Raw genomic sequence first — 19789 nt, forward strand, 5'->3', positions numbered from 1 at the left:
TTTCCCTACTCCACCTACATCTGTCTAAAATTAGCTCTTACTCTAATGTCACTGGAAGAATACAATTAAGCATACCCAGACAGATTCCACGTTGGAGCCATTTTAAGTAACTATGAGACGGCCTATAGGTTCTGTATACACTTAGGATTCAGAAAAGGAGAAGTAAACACATTGTGAAAAACATCTATACTCAAACCAGAAAATCACAGTATTTGATTTTTTAAGTACAAGTAAGTATTGAATTGAAGAACTAGAGGAAACTACTATTAATGAAAACAGACATTTCTATACAGAAGTTTGAAACCAAGGGAAAAAACCAAGCCATAAAAAGAATTTTGCAACACTTACTGTTTTTTTACACCAGCCACAGTTTGGTCCTGCTTGTATACATTCTCCACATGACTTTGCATTAGCTTTTATGCAGTCACTTCCACCTTGCCAGGAACACAAAGAGGAACACAAATCCGTCACTTCATTTATAAAAAGGTGTTTACAACAACAGCATTTCACTTTGTTTCATTATGGCTTTGTAAATTAAGTTCCAACTACAAAGAGGTCATTAACATGAGAGATGACTGACCTACTGCCATTAGCACTTATCTAGTGAGGATGTATTTATCCACCTAAGTAACTGCTGAACAGACACAATTTTAAAGCAGCATTGAAGTACCGCAGTTCAATCAGATAGTGCCTTACCTTGCTGAGCAAATCCATGCCATATCAAGCAACAGAGAATGCCAGCACATGTGAGCCATTTGAAATTAGCCTGGAAGACAAAACCAAAAAACCAAATTGGATGATTTGTTGTAATGAGTAAGCGGGAAAAAAAAATTTCATGAAGCTGTGGACATATAACTGTGTTTCAGAGGAGACAAGGAACACGGAACAAATGCAAATCAAATTATCTTAGTTGCACCAGCTGGACAGTTTTGCTCCAATACAAACCATGTTTGTGGGCTACACTGTATTTAGAAGACATCAAACAGGGTAGCTTCTCAAATTATTTTGAAATGCTCTTCTGCTAGGTAAACCAGCAAGCTATGAGAAGTCTGAGAATGCTGCTCACTTGGGGGGAAGAACCCAAACCAAGCTTTTTAACACCTTATAAAAAATATTCATGCTCTGAATGTTATTGGAGAGAGACTTCTAAATAAAGATACCACAGCAGTACAGGGCGGAAACAGAGCTTCTATACTCACACCTCTGTTTCAAGATAAACACCAAGGCCGTTCACAAAACATTTTCTTTGGAATCTTCAAAGGGCATTTTACAGACTTACTTTGCACTTTATACACCAAACTAGAAATTTCCTCTCAAAATATGCACCATAAACCATCCTTGATATAAACTCTGCCCCTATTTTTTCTTCTTTAGACCACAAAAAATTAATGGATATCACTTATATCAAAGAAAAAGCTTTAAAAATATTAATAAAAGGCTAAATTTTTCTAATTTTTTTCTACTTTAATAGCAGGTAGTCAGCCTGGGTCAGTTGTCACATCTTTTAAATTTTGATACTATTTTAAATTGTATTTTTTATTCATTATAAGAACTCTGAGAACTTAGATGATAATGGCCAGTTTTCCTGGACATCCTAAAATGTTGTTGCTAATTAAAGCCTTTTAAGTCATCCTGGAAACAAAAGTATTCTTTATAACTTTTTGTTCTAACAAATATCTTGAAGCATAGCCAAGGACAAGTGAATCTGGCAGAATTTCCTAAAACGAACATGTTATTTTTCTAGAAGATGTACTATTTTTTGCATAAATTATCAACAAAGTAAGCAATGCTCAAATTAGTACAGCAGTTGAGCTTTGAGTTTTTGCACACTGATCTGGGGTTGAAACACAGTTGTTAGTTTGCACATCCAGCCAGAATTATCAGAGAAGGGGTGGCTACTCCAAAATCTTATGGGGAAAGTTTCAAACAGAAGCCAACCCTTTGCTAACAAATTGTATCCAACAACAGTATTATATGGCTCATATTTTTCTGATAAATCATTTTGGCTCACTCTTCAGTGGATGCTGTGGTGAGAGGACAGGCAGTGGAGTTTAGACACAGGAGAATTAAGAGAATATGCTGTTGAGTTACTCTGATAGATGTTATGCATAAGCATATAAGAAATTACTGGTTAAAAAAGAGGAAAAAATTCAACTGTGAATCATATCTTACTTAATTTTTGAACACTACTTATTGCATATATGCAACTCCAATTTCTCTCTGCACATTGCTGTAAGTGACCAGTCCTTCACTCACAAAAACTGTCTTCCAGAAACACTCTTTTATTAAGCCCCTCTATAAGTGATCACTTAAGTTCATTCTGTGCAACCACAAACCGTGATCAGAGGGGAACGGTGACCCAAGGAACGCGAGCAAGTGGAAGACAGATGAAGGGACTGAATCAAGGCTTGGAAAGGCAGTGGTTACATGGTTAGGAGCTCACCTACCAAAGTAGGAGTCTGGACAGCAAGGTCTTACCAGGTTGCTCAAGTTCTAGGTTCCTTCTCTGCTGGTTTTATGGTATGTAGTGTTCAGTAAACCTTGCTTCCCTCAAGTGAAAGGGTATTTTGTTACCCGAGAAGCAGTTTTGCTTTTAGTACAGCCCAGAACAGGGTGGGTTTTTCAGTAAGAAAAAAGCCAAGCTACTGGCACCAGTTGAATACCATCTTTTCTGCCAGCCTAGATGAGAAAATTATAAACAGTTCACCTTTTTAGGGCAGACTGAGAGTGGATGCACAGCAAGTCCTCACGGACTATATAAATAAGTCAGCAAAGATGTGACACAGTGCTAAAGCTATGATTAAGACCACTTGGAAGAGAAACGTTCCAGTGGAAATGCATCCGCATGATGAAGGCAGCTCTGGGCACAGCCTCCCGGTAAAGTTAACAAGGAAAATGTCCTTTTCCATATATGGCTGCGCCAATGCCTCTCCCGGAGCGAGGCCTGCCCTCCGACGCACACAGCTCAGCTCAGCTCAGCTCAGCTCGCTTCCTTTACCTCCGCAGCTTAACAGCTTTCCCAGCTGCCGAGGGCTGGGAAAACACGAGCAGAGAGCTGCTAGTTTGGATTCAGTTCTGACTGCTGTCCAATGCAAGCACAGCCATGCACACACCCTCAGCCTCCGACCCTCCTGCCGGCCGCTGCAGCGCCAAACGCACTCCCCTGCAAGTCCCCAGGCATCACCGGGAACTGCCCTCTCGCAGGTTTTCCACCGAGGGCATAAACCCAAACAAGTAATTCCCGAGTACACTAGATGGCCAAAGCAAGCCTTTGGAAACCCTTGGTGGAGCTACAACTACATGTCGTGTCAGTGTTCAACCACAGATGACTGCAACAGAAAAAAACCTCAATTGTTACAAGAAATAAATTAATATTTTTATGCAACATTTAACTATTTTCTATTACACCTGTTCTCCCCTTTCTAAATCCTTGAAAAATATTCCAGAATCCTTGAAAAGGTGGGTTTTTTTCTCCTGCAAAAAAGCAGCTCAAAGCCAAGAGACCAAAATCTCTTTAATATTTCTTTAATCACCACTTGGATCCTTTTAAAAAGGCTGCAAATGGTGCGCTGTTGAAAAACTCATTTTAAAATTATTTCTGCGTATTTGTGAACCATACTCTAGTTTTGTTAAATATTTTAGGAAAACAAACATGGACATAACCTTGAATGTTTGGATTCAATGCTTTCCAAGTTGTTTTTTCTTGCTAACTGTCTCGACAAACAGCAATGCTTGAAGAAAATTTTTTATTTATCAAATCAGCTTTGATGGAAATTTCTGGAGCTTTTACTTTGAAATGAGAGACTCATTAACTGACAATTGAAAAAAGGGTTATTTTTCCATAGAATTTTGAATTTGCAAATTAAGTATTTAGAACCTTCACATTCTGCTAATCATCAAGATATTTAGAAATTAACCACTCCACAGTACTCAAGCCTTTATAGATTTATTTATTACAATGGCAATAGCATCTCTGCAGAAAATTAACAGGGCAAATGGGATCAAGGAAAAAAGATATTAAAGCAATATTAACAACGTGTTAGGTTGCTGCAGTATTATGCCCCTCAGCTGAGCTGCTTCTCATCTGACCCAGTAATCCAGTATCCACCAAGCTGATGGCAAGCAAAGGAAAACACTACATGGCATCTGCCCCTACTGCATTCTGAACTGTGCCTTGCTGCAAAGCTTTCCACTGAAACACACAATGACCACAGGGGAAACATTTCAGTGTGCAGTAAGAGCTGACCTGTTGTGCACACGCCACTTTTTGAGGCAGTATCCAGACAGCCAACTTACTCATATCCCCACACACCACTCTAATTGCACTTATAAATCTGGAAATGAATACGCAGCTTACACTTTCGGACTCGTGTTCACGCTTCCCGCAGCCTGACACCTCTGCATGAGCTGTGCTTTCATGGGTTTAAATCTTAGTTCAGAAATGCTGGATGGAATTGATTCCTCCTAGAGCTGATGTTTACAGCCACTTTCATGCAGTGCAAGGACGGACAGTCACTTAAAAGAGCTGCCCCATGCTCCTTGTTGATTATTTGCTCTTGTTAATCAACCTCCTGGCTGATTATTCTTACTCATTTCCTTTTTGATCGATACCAGTGTTACTGTAGCCACCAGGAGAGCTGGAGCAAGAAAAGGTCTGTCTGAAACTAATCCAACACAGAAAGGGTCTTGTTTCTTCCACCTGGGTACAAAACAGCTTATCCTGGCGTGGCAGAAGTGGTGAGATGAGGATGGAGAAAAAGAGAACTTGGAGGGGGCAAGGAAGCAAAAGCTCCTGCTGCTCAGCCACAGCCCGTGGTTGTGTGCTGGACTACACTGGTCACACAGCCAAGCCCCCACCCTCAGGCATGAAGGCTCTGGTTAAAAAAGGAGCAGGAAGAGACACGTTTCTAAAATAAGCAGAATGAAATAGTCTCTGGAGATGCCTGTTTCAGGACTTGATGGCTACCCTGCTAAAACAGTTCCTTCTTCCCTCCCTCCAGAAGGTTTCCTGGCATTAGCTGAGGGCCATACTTTTCAGCGTGTATTTTATGGACTAGCAAAATGAATCCCATTGGCATTTCTGAAAAAAAAGTGGGGGGAAAAGAAGGGACTGAAGAAACCAAACAACCTTTGTGACATGGGACAGCAATTACACAGACATTACAAACCTCTAGCAATGACCTGCAAATACTCTTGACAGCAAAACTCACACAACAGATGTCATTAATTACAACCCCCAATTTAGCTGGATATGCAACAACTCTAAACATATGTGCTTATACAACTATTCACTGTAGAAAAGCAATTCACTATAAATTAAAGTGGTAAAACGGTATCTTACTGTTCTATGTTGAGAGAAGCATATTGCTGAGTAAGACACCAGTACAAAAAAAGTTTTACACAAAGGAGTTACTTTTGATTAAAACTTCCATGTCTGTCGTATAGATTTTCCCACAAGTCTTAAATTGGTAATTCTTCATTTATGACCTTCACAGCTATCTTATTTACTTAATCAGTGTTAATGTGATACTGAAGTATAGTTGGAATACACTGCACAGTAAATTCCAGGACCACCATTAAGAAACTACATGATGCATTCCTCACTAAACAAGCAGAGATTTGGGGTAAACAGTGGTGGTTGAATTGCCAGAAAAATTTTAATCAAAGAACCCAATCCTTAACTCAGCCCTACAAAACTATTTGTTCCCTGGATGCAGACCAGCCCTGTGATGGCTGCCCATCACAGAGGCCCAGCTCCTGACCTTGCATCATCAGGGATGAGGTCAAGATGGACAACAGAAGTGCAGTCCCAAGAGCAGGACTTTGCAGCACACCAGTCCAAATGGGAATGCCAGAAGTAAGTCTTCCTTCAACAGCCTATCTATCTACACATCTATCAACAGCATGGCTCAAGACCATGATGTTCCTTCTGACCCTGGCAACTTCACAGACATTAACGCAGCAGGTTTTGAACTGCGTGCAGTAATAAGGAAAGAATGGGATGTTATCCCAGACTGAAGTGCAAAATAAAAAATTTTTTAGCACTGAAATAACTTTTACACAAGAAGTTCAGCACATCAAGACTGCTTACTCAAAATGTTTCCTGAGAAAACTTTAAGGCATAACCACTTCAGCTACCCTGATGCTACAGCATAGAAGAATCAACAGTATTTCTCATTGGATTTAATTTGTCACTTATTTCTAAGTTAAGTAAAAACAAGCTTCCAAATACTCATGAGAATTGCTTCCATGTCCTGTTTTAATTTTAGCAGGACATCACATATTAAAATAATATATCATAAACCAGTTAAGACTTAAGTTTCAATTACAAGAGAGTTAAAATCTAGGAAACTGATTTTCTGCTTAGGTTAGGGAGACCAGCTCCTCCATTCCAGTATGTTTCTGTAAGGTTACCTGCCACAATTAGTGTATGTCACTCTTAGCTCAGAAGATTCCCCTGCAGGGTTGGGAGTCCACAAAGACATGAGAATACACATTTCTGCATGTCTGAGACATGAGAAAAGGTATCACAATTCTGCAAGTCTGGCATGGAAATTACTGCACCCCGCTCCCATGCCCAGTAAGGTAGACAAACATGAAGAGTACCACAACTGCTAAGACTCTGAGTTACACTACATTACTACCCACAGTTTATTCATACAGTTCTAAGAAATTTCCCAAGAAATCAAGTCACTTAAAATTCACCAAAAAGGACTGAATGCAGTAGGAAAAATCAGTAGGTGTTAGGCTCTAAATTAACCTTGTGTCTTTTGCTGAAATCCCAGCATGCGGACCTACATCACATGGCCTTGTCAGCTGAATACATGAAAATGTTCATGTACAAGTATGAGCAGGCTGAGGCCACAGCCCATGAGAACAGAGCTGGAAGGCTGTTCATGGTATGATCTTGTGTCCCCAGAGTATGGGGTGTTTGTTAGTTTCTACAGGACACAGCTGCTTCAAGACTGAACCACTAACGTCACAAGGACTCACATGGTTTGACCGTATTATTGCTTTTATATAGAATTTACTGATATTTGTTCCTGGGTTTCACAGGAGCTCTCAACTTACTGACAGTTCTAAACAATGGAATGAAAAGCAACTGTGTATTTTTTAATGCAAAGTATTTTTGGTTTTGATTTGAATTATGGAATGGAAACAAATCTGCCCAAGCTAGGTGCCTGGCTGCAGAGCATTGGGATGGGGAAGATTTTTCTTGATGGAAGACATACTTTTCCTCTATAACCAGAAAAAATACAGGTAGCGATTTCAGAACAACTGCAGATGATAAGGTTTCCTGTTATCTGACATCTCTCCACACTGAGAAAGACAAAATGCAGTAGAACCAGTTGGGACATGACAGAAGGTGGTAATGGATCCCAGATATTTTACAGTACTGTGGCATACACAGGAAGTAAGATAACTGGGCTCCAGTCCCTCCTCAGCCCCAAAGGGTTTGCATTCCCATCTCCTAGGAATGCTCTATCATCCTATAGGATATACTAGTAAGAGCTTTAATTAAGCCAAAGCTGCTACACAGAACAAAAGGCACAGTTTTGTCTCTAGTCTACCCACTGAAGGACTCATATGGCAGGAGGTAGATAAAAAGGTATGTGGGATTCCAGATACTGTTGTCTGCAGTATTTACAGATTTACAGCGTATTGTCCATGAGAAAAACCAGAGACCTGGGTTCATGATTTGGAGTAGGACCATTATTTCTTTCTGACCAAATGCTCCACCCTGAAGGGGAACATGTATATTCACACTCAGACACACAAGAGAGCCTTGACTGCAAACCTCCTGTGTCGTGGATGATGACTCTGACCAGTGCCCACTGGGCTGAAATCCCTCTCTAACTGCAGACCTGACCAATCTGAACTATACAGACTTCTTGAGGGACTCAAGTTAAAAGTGAATACAAGGACCTAAATACAAGGAACTAAAGGCAGCCAGGGAGCTTCTGGAAAGCCAGGAAAAGCCTAAGGAATGTAGACTTTTATGGAACACAGCAAACTTATTAAGGCAGGGTAAATTACATACCATGCCTTACTTCATTGTATTTATGTATGTGTTTCACTGTATTTCTCTAAGTGTTTTCACTAGAAAAATCTATTTATAATTTCTCTTAATGACAAACTCCTGCAATTGCCTGCACACTGAAATAATACTCATCACAAGCAAAAACAAGTGCCATAGCAAACTGTAAAGAAGGCTAGTGCTGCTAAAGCCCACTCAATTTATTCACAGAATATTCTGAGATGGAACGGACACACATGGATCACTGAAGTCCAGCTCCTGGCCCTGCACAGGACAGTCCAAGAAACACACCATGATTTGTCTTTTCATAAAATATTTCTATTTCAGAACCCACACACGTCCAAATTTCATGCTGACGACGGTGACAGAAGGTGAAAAAATGGGAAAAAGATGCACAGGGGCAACTTGACGAAACAGCTATTGACAAAGAGCCTTCAGCTTTCTAGTCAGGAAACCCCAAGTGCAACCTTGATCAATCTTCCCTTTGTTCTCATGCTTCTGGAGAGCACTGTGGTGCAGGCAGGACTAACATTGGTTAGTCAGCACCATTTTGAAGTAAGGACCTTTTTTCAACCAGTGTGTGTACACGCTGCTGTGCACAGTCAGTCTGTAATTCATGACTAGATCTTCACAGTACTACCATACCACAGGTCATTATTCATTTGAGAACACTACTTTGCTGTATTACTGATCCTTGTCCCTGGCTCGGTTATAACGCACACGAAGAGACTATTTGTATAACATCTTCTTGACCTGTTGAATCATAATTTGAAGCCAAGATTCCACAGTTTAGGAGCTGATTTGGAAAGCATCTGAATGCTTGAAAGGCAGGTAGTACTGAGACACAGCTCACGAGAACAAGCAACCTGTGCATGATGACCACATATAGGAAACTGTTTAAGAGACAAGTCAGCTGCCCTTTCTCATGAAAATGTTCCTTTTCATTTCAGTATTTTTCCCAGGCAGTTATCCACAAACTGCAATTTATAGTGTCAACTCTGATAACTGTTTTGGAAAACTGTTTTGGAAAACTAGGCTAACAAACAGGTGTATTGTGCTTAATGTTCAACACTAAATCAGGAGAGAAATACAACTCTGCATGTTCTCCAGCAGAACACTGAGAGGCTTGCAGCTATATCTCATTAAAACATCAGCAATGTGCTTTAAGTATTGATTAGCACCTAGTTTAAACTAGAACATTTACACCTTTCTCTGAAAATCCAGTTTATAACTACTTCCTGCTCTAAATTCTACACTTCTCCAACTGTTGTGCTTATAAAATCCCATGTTGGTGCATCCTGCCCACAGAAACCTGGGATTCCTACAAGGACATTATGAAGCTCTTTGAACTTTAGAAAAGGACAAAACAATAAAACCTGTTCCTGTGCAGCTTATGTTGGTGTGCAAGCACCCTGCAGAAGCAGCACCTCTCCAAGCCTAAACCACTAACCCACCAAGGCCATTGCTACCGATACCGTGGTTGAAAGTGTTTGCTGCATCTACAGCACCTCTGTACATGCACACCTAGAAAGCTTCCTCTTTAAGGATAAATGTACAACGTGGACATGTGTCAATAAAAAAAGTAATTTTTTTCCCCTTAAAACTGTCACTGTCAAAAATATCCCTTTTCTATGCTCCTTCAGACATAAGTTTCCAATAGTTCAAGTACACCGCAACCTTACCGACTCAAAGCATGTTGTCTCCAGAAATGTGTAAGAATTATCACTGTACTCAATCTCACTGTTATCAGTAAGCATTTTTCTGTAACAAATATTTCAGTATTTTCATTATTACAAGCATCTCTTCACACAAATGTGAGTTAAACGGAATTTTAAGAATCTGTTGTTTCAGTACTTTTCAAATGCTTTTAGAACCATCAGTTGTTTTTGCCATAACTTAATTTCTTCTCTAGTCTAAATGTAACACCATTTTTTTTTTTTTGGTGGGAGAAAGTGTGAACTGAATATTTAACTTGCTTACATAGTTCTTTCCAGTCTACAAGACTTCTTGGCTAAGTTTAGCATTTCCATCACAGACAGATGACAATTAGGAATGCCACATAATGATTTAAGCCATTCTAGAAAACATGGGGGTCTGTTCCATGGGGTAGTATTAAATTCCTGCACACTCTGCACCACTTACTACTCCCATAAAGAGACTATTTAATTTTGTGCATCTTAAACCTCACGTTTATCCACACGGGGAAATAGAAAGTTTAGTTAAGCATATAAATATAGCTCTTACACAGCTGACTGTAAATGATGCTTCCGAGGCTGTATTGCCTCCATGACTGTCACAACATCTGGATAAACTTACTTTAATCCAAGCTTTTCTATTAAAAGAAAAGCAGAACAGAGGCAAGTATGTTCTTAAGTAAAAAGCTAGAGAATGTCAGTTAATACAATGTCTCACTTATCTATTTCTTTAAGAAAAAACAATTGCAAATGTGTTGCTGGCTATTGCCGCAGGTACTGCAGGAAGCCAGCAGCTGGCACACCGCAAAGAGCAAACTCAGCGGAAACTCGTCAGTCATTACATGGCAGAGTTCACCCACCAGGAGCTATCATTAACACTCAGGGTACAGTTTCAGCAGCCAAAACCCAGATGAAAGCTGAAGGGATCAGCAGTGCTGCAGCATCTCCAAAAAAGCAACCTCTGATCCTGCTCTACCCCTCAGGGACCTCCCCAACCTCTATCCCAAGTCAGCTCCACTTGGACCCTGAGATATCCCTTTCCCCTCCATGTCAAAAGCCACTTTCTGTAAGCCTCAGTGAAAAACAGACCTCCACAAGGGCAGACGAGTGCTGAAGAAACAGCTTCTAAGAAGGGGCAGGTGGCTGATGAACTGACTGCCCTTCAAAACTACACTGGGCTCTCTGCTGCTAAGCCAGCCTGAATTCAGGCTGTCATGGCCCAATCATCCTAAGCTGATCTTGGACAAATTGTTTATAAATGCTCTATAACACAGCCAGCCAGTTTGAAGAACTGTTCTGATTTTATTTTTACAGGTTATCAGAATAAATTAGTTGGCCAAAAAAATTAACACAAGCAAAGAACAAAATACTGAAGGATTTTAGGTCTGTTGTTGTTTGTTCATATTTTAATTCAGAATTTGAATGGCAAGCACATAAAATAATGTTTACAGATAGTATTCAAATATTTAACATCAAGTTTTAAAAAATATTCACTATATATTCACTATTCAAACATAATTTAGAATGAGACTTGTACTGAAACAAATCTCGTCCTCAACATTCTTTTAATGCCAGGTAAGTGTCCAGAAAAATGATCATGCAGAAATAATAAAAAACTGGTCATCCCACAGAACTACATACAGCCTTATAAAACTGTATTGATGAGATCTTGAATATAATTTAATTCTATATATATTTAATCTTTCATACGTTTGTTGTACATTTTTGTGTACATAACTAATGATGATGATTAATTCAATGGCAGTGTAACTGGCTAGGCAGAAGCACAAACTGAAACAAACAGTGGACTTCATCCAGATTTTGACACAAGTTCGAGTACTTGCAAAAAGCTCACCAATCTCAGGAAAAAAATAACTTCAGCCTTAAAAGACTTAAAAAAACAAAAATCAAAACCACCCAGACTCATCACAAAGTACTTCCTAAAAAGCACTCCTGGCCTGAACAATCTGCCTATTCATACACTTCTGCTGCTTTCCAGAGCAGGATTTTAAACGTGGAGTCCACAGGCTGCTTCTAAAAGCACTGCAAAAGATAATAAAAGATGAGGTTTCTCATAGTAGCCAAGTACATCTACCAGTTTGCTACTAGTGAGCCCAGGAGACAGCTCAACTTCTCCAGACCCTTAAATTCCCCACTTTGCACCCTTCATTTTTCTGGTGCCAACTGTGGATGATACTTTCACCGCTCAGCTGAGCCAGTGGAACAAGCTGAGCAGTAACGCCTTCCTGAGTGATTTCTCACCTGATCTAGCAAGTTGAGATGGATTACTCAAGTCAGAAGAGCACTGAAGCAGGCACGAGCAGATGCTGTGAGGCTCCACAGCAGTTTATGCCAACTTACCTCCGGACTACCACAGTGCCACACGCTCTTGGTATGAGTTGCACATTTTCCCGTTCCTCCTCTGGCTCTAAAGCATGTCCTTTGCAATGCATGCGGTCTCCCAGCTGCAACAGCTGATCTAGCTGAAAATTCATTTCTTGCCAAGCTACTTCTCAACCAGAACAGTTATTTCAATAACTCAATGTACAGCCCTTTAACTTCCATTGCTGATGCAAGGAGAATGGCAAAACAGCACAGCTACAAGCAGGAGGGACAGTTGAGACCTACAGCTGGTATAAATTGCTGCAGAGCCACATTCCTATGAAAATTAAACACAATTTTAGTTGAATTCATGGTTCAAAAGCCACTGGAACATTTTACAAAATATGAAATTCAGGTAAATTTGAAAATCAATTGTCTGCTGCAGAGTTTTGAGTTATCACTAATGAGTGAGCTTTTTTTTTTTAAACTCTGCAGAGACAGCATTAAAATTGCTTGCAGCTACAAGCAAAGGTTAATCATCTTAAATACAGATATTATTAATCTAGAAAGTGAAACTGCATTGTGAATTATGCACCAAAAAGAGGCAGTATCTGTGCAAACTCTTTTATTACTATCCAAACACCCTCCAAACTGGTCAGCTGGCAGTGGTAAAAATGCTGGCAGCAATCTTACACAGTATAGTTACTCCTTAAAGCTGAAGTTGAGTTTTTCACTGAAATGAGATATCTGTAACATGGCTGTATAACATTTTAGTCTAGCCTTTGAAGTTATGTAAACAACATGTGTAGTGGAGGGAGATAACACATACATAGGAAAAAATATTTATTGCTGTTTATTGATTTTATTATGCATTTTTAACAACCTATAGCTGATATGCACAGCATGTTCTTCCAAAAAAGGAAATTTGCTGTTTCCTTTTTTATGCTGAAGTCCACACCCAGGAAAAATTACACTGATGTTCTTGTATGCTTATTTCTCACATTGATTTGTATTTGCATAGAAGTGACAAAAACAACACAAAAAAATCACTCCCCATTTTTGAACTGCACAGTAAAAGCAAAGAACAAATGTTATCTTCTAAAATGTTACACTTTCAGATGTTTTGGAAATGTATATAAGTTATATTCATATGTAACTGAAAGATTTCTAATCTATTCTGACACAAAACAAGCAAACTGATAATTCAAAAACTGTCAAGCCTTGTATTTTATGCAGATGGGCTATAGCATGCCTTTCAGCTTTGGGACAATCACCACCTAGCATCACAAAGTGAGCACAATAGCATACACAAAATACAATCTTGCAAAAGCACAAAAGGAACCTCTGAGAAGGTAATTCCTGACTTTATCCTAAGCCCACTAATTTCCTAATACACAAGAAAATAAAACATCAATGTAAGAAGAAAAAAGCCTGGCCAGAACTTTGGCAGCACATCAACCTCGCTTACCCTGGCCAACCTTGCAGATGATGATAGCAAAGATTTCCTCATTTCTCTTTTTCATTAACAGAAGAGGGAGCATTTCACTTGCTGACTGGACAAGCACAAAGCCTTCAGCCACTCCACTGTCAAAGATGTGGTAGAAATATGAGAAGTCACCCCCATACAAAATTTATTCCAAAGTTATCGATAACCAACTACTAAAATATGTCATCTTTTGACACCTGGGAGAATGCTTTTATTTAATACCAAAAAGATTATGTTCTTTGTATTTATCTACACTTCAGAAACAGGCCTTCCTCTTTGTTGTACTCATCTTTATACAAAACCTCTTTACCCGAGATCTGGAAAACCAGACAGCTGAAGGTCTAGGCAGAGCTTGGATGTTGCCAATTTAATTCTTAAGCAGCTGAATTTGCACAGGATGCTGGCCAAGCTACTAGAATGCCAGGTCCTTCAAATGACCTCCTGTGGTCCCCAATATGGTCCTGGACACTGGTTACCCTGCAGCTCACTGGGAGAGCATCTTCTGCTTTGTGGAAGATCATTCCCAGCAGGTCTTGCCAGCCTACAAGGACCCAGCCCTACAAGAGCAGATGAGGACAGATGAGATGGCCTCGTAGAGCAGCTTCCTGCACAAGGGGCAGATGTGACTCTTGGTGCCACTGCCCAAGGTTAGCACCATGTTAAGACACATTAAACTACAATTCCACCAAAGAAAATTAAGAAACACCCGAATGACAGCTTATCCCCCTTTCCCCCTTGCAGAATGGACACGTCCTTATCTCAGTATTTATTTCAAGGGCAAGATTATGCCAAACTACACATCCCAGTCTCAGGTTTCTTTTTCAGAGACCAAGTATGCATTGATATCCAAGATACTACCTTTGACTCATCACCATTTCCTAAGTGAAATACTGACTCCTCCTAAATTAATCTAATACAATTATTTTTCTTCTCTTTTAAATAACCACAAATCAGTCATCTTTGAATGAAGATAAATTCAGTGTTTCAGTTCAGCCCAATATATAATTACTGTTTTTCATACCACCACAAAGGATGAGAAAAGAAGAAAGATTTCTCTTTTTCCATTCAGCTTCCACATCAACAGTGCTTTTACTTGTACATCTATAAAGTTAAAAAAATTTTTATGAATAGCTATAACACAAAATTAACTACATGCAAGTACTTCTTTGTAGTGTAAATACTGCAGAGAAATTAATAGTTTAAAACAACAAGAATTCATACAAACAACAGCCCTTCTTCCTGCTTTTGCACTAGAATGTACCAAGAGCAGAAGTTAAAACTAAGTGAGTAAAAATCAGGACTAAGTTAAGCATAAGTAGGTGATCTCATACAAAACACGAAGGAGAAATAAGAGAATTACCAATATGATGCCAATCATTTGGGGGAGAAAATAACAGCATTAGATACTGTATATGTTGTAGTTTATGAGCGTTATAAAGATGAATCTGCACTTAAACGTGGTATTACAGATTAAAATTTTAGAGAAAGCGACTTTTATAGTCTAATGATTTGCTGACAAAATGTGAGAAATGCATTAATTTAACAAAGATTTGCAAAACGTTCTTCTGTGGTAGAAAGAAAGGAATGAAAAAGATGGTGAGAAAAGACCAGTATTTTCTTAGTTCTTACTAGCAATAACAAAAGTTAAGATTCCAGTCTCAGCTTTGTTACTCAAAACTTTCCCCTCTAATAAAACCACAAGAATACTAATGGTATTTGTTTTTGCTGTTGGAAAAGAAAAAAGGCACATGAAACTGCTTTTAAGACAGAAGGTATGTTTCATAACCCATTTTGCAGCTGACTGTAAAGAGAAATGAGAAAGATATAGCAAAAAAAAATCACTAATATATTTAATAGTCTCTGCTCAGTGACACCCCAAAGACAACTACACGTAGGAATTCTACCACCTTTTGCAAAAGAAAACGTTAATATTATAGTCTCATCAAGCTAATTCCCCTTCCATGTGCTTGGTTACACGCAAATTTTGTTAGAGAGACTTTACCATCTCTCTGAACATATCCAATCCATTAATGGCGGAATCCAATAGCCCAGGAATCCCACTAAACATTCTGATTAGTCTGTGAATAGAAAAGTAAGATAAGGTGGTTATTACAAAAATACAGGATGTTTAATAACAACAATCTGCTAAAGAGAGAACCCTTAGTTCTGAAAAAAGCAATCATATTATTTAGTGATGAATAAGGTGCCTAATGTCTCATTTTTCATTCACAGAAGTCAGAATTTTCATTTTCTGTGTAACATTCCCAATAGAAGCTGTTCAGCAAGCTTACATGTGTCTTGAATTGGGCTACAAACTCACGCAGCTAAAGCATACAACAATTTCTTACAGTGAAGCTGTCTATACTTTTTACTGGTACTTACACTAATAATCCACATGGTGGGAGAGAAAAAAGTTCAGAGAAAAAGTCTTCTCATAAATTTATTCTGACTTACGGTTTTAGGAGTTTAAGTTACTGGACCACACCTATGCAGGACAAATTAGAAAAGAAAAGGAAAAAAAAGAAATAGAATTTGTCTTCCCATTTGTGGGTAAACACAAAAATGGCTTTGTAGGCTACCCCAGAAACTCCACAACCACAAAAACTGACAGATACTGGTCAATATTGTGGTCCCCTGTGGTTACCGAATGACAAGAAACATCATCCTTTTTAGAAAGTTGGCAACGCAATACACCACAGAGCAGAGAAGAGCAAGGAGGAACTACACAGAAAAAAGGAGAACGCATCTGCCACCATAAATAACAATATTCATCAGCATTAGAACAATCCAACAAATTTTAGTTTTCTGACACAAAAGGAGCATTAAATCAGATGCAGATATTGTCAGTATCTGTCCAGGAGACAGAGCTGCAGAATTTGTTCATCTATTCATTTGTTCACAGATCTGTGATACCATCTCCCTCTTGAAAAGCAAACAAACATCCTCTTCAGAAAAAACAGCTAACTCTCCCCTACAACAAAAACTTATTGTCGTGTACAGCTTTGAGATGTGTTTGTCTAAAAAACATCCCTGCACACCTACGCCAGAGCAGAAGCCTGAGAAATCTTGAGTCTCTAACCAGCAACACTAGAACTGACAGCGAGAACGCGGCTGTTAGAACATATTCAAAGCAACACGAGTGGGGCAAGTGAAACAATTTGTAGAATCAGCAATGTAAAGACAGACGGGCAATGAGAGGCAGGAAAACAAACTGAACTCTTGAGTTTTCTGCTGCTGGGAGACAGGAAATTTTCTACTGGGCACACAGTATAGCAGCTGACTTAAAAATCTAGTCATAGGGGAATAGTACACATACTGGCAAGTACTTTTTAATGACACTTCCAAAATAAATCTAACTACATATTGCCTTAATTACATTTTTAAGATTGATTTAATTTATGTAATTGCTTTATGAGCTCTATCAATAGAAGCAGCTTAAAAGGCAAAGCAAGAAATAAGAAAAAAAAGGCACTCCCAACAAGGATTCCCTCTCAGAGGCCTGACGGCAGCTCCTAAGAATTAAAAGGATGCTGAGGGGATTGGCCATCCTAAAAAAAAAGTTAGAAAAAATAAATCACTTGAAGTTCCAGAAAAGCAAAGGAGACGGAATAGGCTCTGCTACTCTAAAGCATGGGTTCTATTTTTTCTGGATCTATCTAATCAATATATTTTCCAAGTGCCACGTAAGGTGGCATGAGCAATTTTACAGCTAGTGATTAATACTGATTTAACTTAATTTGTACAATGTCTCACTGATTACAATAGTCTGTCTTACAAAAAACATTTGAAAATGAATGAGGAGGAAGAGGAAGGTCAGCTGTACCAATGGCCAGCAAGCTACATCCAGCCTTCCTCCACAAAACCCACTCCCCACACCACGTGGGGAGACCTACCAGAGAAGGTAGCACAGCTCACACATCCACCTCCCGTGCAACAGTGCAAGCAAATGCTGCACGAGGCACCACGAGCAGGTCCACACTGAAGAAACCCAGGCCGCTGGACCACGTGCAGGAGGGGAACAACAGGGAATCCGCATGTCTGTCCACTGGAAAAGGAGCCCGTTGCAGAACTACAGCCCTTGCTGATGGCTTACTAAAAGGGTCCCATCAAGAGAAGGTACTTAATAGCCTGTTGAGCAATCACAACCGCAGTACCTTGTTTCTGAAGGCAGCAGTACCAAGAGCCGCAGCCAACCACCAAGGCTGTAGCAGACTGATGAGAGGCTGGGAGAACCACAAGCTAAGTGTGCATCACATCACTCAACTAAATCAAGACTGGGTGGAAAGGCAGGCAGGACAACAATTTACAAAAAACTGATGGGCACTCATACCAGCAGCAGCGAGGGAATAATATTCAGGGCAAGGGAGGCCACAGCACGTGTCCACCCCATGTGTGCACGGCTCTCCCCACGTTTGCCTTTCTGCTACTCAAGTTATCTACTTCCTGAGCTGCTGCTATAGCAAACAAGCTTTTTTTCAAATCTGAACTATAGCAGAGCTACCCAACTAGAGCTATAGAGAAGATCGTTTAGAGAGAGGAATGAAATAATGAATGAGGAAAAAAGAACAGCAGGAAAAGTTCTCAGACAGTTTTTTTTCAGCTTTGGGAATCACTTCCCAAAGGAAGTGGTATAAGGCTAAGAACTTGAGTCATTTAAAACACTCAAGACAAAACATTAAAATTCTGCACTCCCATCAGAAATTCATGCATATTCTTAGAGAAACAAGCATCCCTCCAAATTAGTCCTTCGCAAAGGTGGGCTTTACTGGGAACATGGCACAGATCAGACAACTGAACACAGAGAGCAGAATGAGCTCCCTGGTTGCACCCACAAAGAACACCAGAGCTTTACCTGCTGACATTTCATTTTGAAATAAATATGGTTCATTTATCCTGTGGCTGGCAAACAGATACACCACTTACCAGCTTCAACTTTGATTAAGGTAAGATTATGCATGCCTGTCAGCTTTTCACCTTTCAGCTGAAACATCTTTGAAAAGGACAAAAGTTGAAGGTGTTCACATCTTAAACTTGTCTTGTCTTGCCAACGTATTGCCAATGGCTCACTGTTTTTGTAACCCTTATAAATACAGCCTTAGGCAAGCTTGCAAAATGCTACTTAATCATTTGCCAGAGGCAAGTAATATTTTTTGTGACAGGAGAATGAATCATTGGTTTCATCACTGGGATGGATGTGGACAATGAATGTCTTTGCTACTCTTAGTCTTGTTTTAGTCTAATTTACATCCTTCTAGTAGTGTAATACTTCTTAAAAAACCCCCATACAAACAACCAAGAACAACAAAACCCCCTCACTACCACGTTGTCTCATTTCTCAAAACTGCTTTTTCTTATGCTACCACCATCACCACAAATGATCTGTGCGCCAGGAATACAAGTTATTTAAATCTATTTCCACATAGATAAAGTCCTGCTTCATTTCAACACCTTAGCACACAAGTAACATTAGCCATGAGTGGTTCCACTAATCTAAATGGAGACAATCCTTACTCCTAAAGGTTTGTGTATCTTGGCATGAACAGGACTGTAGCAGCAATGGCAAATCTACCAGAAAAGTCAACATTTTCACCCAACAGCTATGTGCACATGTGTTGGCACGAAAGGACTGTTGTATTCTATTAAGGACAAATGAAGATGCAAACATAAATGCTTTTCAATTTTTTTCATAAATAGTCACAAAGACTACCTGATGAGTCTAACAGGCAGTCAGATACTTATTCCATAAGATAAAGACATCGGACATGGGCCTAAACAGTGAGTCAGAATGAATTTCCCATCGCTTCATGTTTCCTTCTAACCACCAGTATATGAAGGCAGTAACAGGAGACAAAGCACCGAGCTACTGCTGTAAGATTTTTCAGAAGTCCCATGCGGGACATGGCACAGAGGCCTCACATTCTCACTTCCATCGCGACACAAGTTTATAGCAAGCTATAGAGGCTCAGAGCCAGTTTGGACGGATCGAGCAGTCAAATGCTGCACTGCGACCATCCCGTCATTCAAACCGCACATACCCCCCTCTCAGTGCCCTCTTTCTCCAGACATGTGCAGGTCAAAACCCTGGGTACTCAAGTTCCTGCACTGCCTCACTCCTTTCGTTCCCATTCCTGTAACTCCAACGCCCGCTTCCCGCGGAAGGCACCTTCCCCTCCGGACGCCCACCGCCGCCCGAAACTTTCCCAGCCGAGTGCTGCCCCTTCCCCGGGCCCCGCCGGCGGGGGGGGGCGC

At 39.9% G+C, this 19789-nt stretch overlaps 1 protein-coding gene across 2 annotated transcripts in view; it reads right to left on the reverse strand.

The window, feature by feature from the left end:
- ITGB1 (integrin subunit beta 1) overlaps positions 1 to 13579 on the reverse strand; it is a 36726-nt gene extending 23147 nt beyond the window's left edge. The window contains exons 1-3 of one of the 2 annotated variants that reach the window (XM_017741538.1): positions 13523 to 13579; positions 697 to 766; positions 349 to 434 (exon numbers count right to left, since the gene is read on the reverse strand). In XM_017741538.1, the coding sequence (XP_017597027.1) occupies positions 349 to 434; positions 697 to 766; positions 13523 to 13564 (198 nt within the window). In that variant the 5' untranslated portion in view covers positions 13565 to 13579. Of the gene's footprint in view, positions 1 to 348; positions 435 to 696; positions 767 to 945; positions 965 to 13522 lie in introns of those variants that run through there. The other variant, XM_017741539.1, reaches the window with a different exon arrangement.
- Positions 13580 to 19789: the final 6210 nt, after the last annotated feature.

This window comes from Corvus brachyrhynchos, unplaced genomic scaffold (assembly GCF_000691975.1).
Source record: "Corvus brachyrhynchos isolate BGI_N302 unplaced genomic scaffold, ASM69197v1 scaffold167, whole genome shotgun sequence".
NCBI classification, from domain to species: domain Eukaryota; kingdom Metazoa; phylum Chordata; class Aves; order Passeriformes; family Corvidae; genus Corvus; species Corvus brachyrhynchos.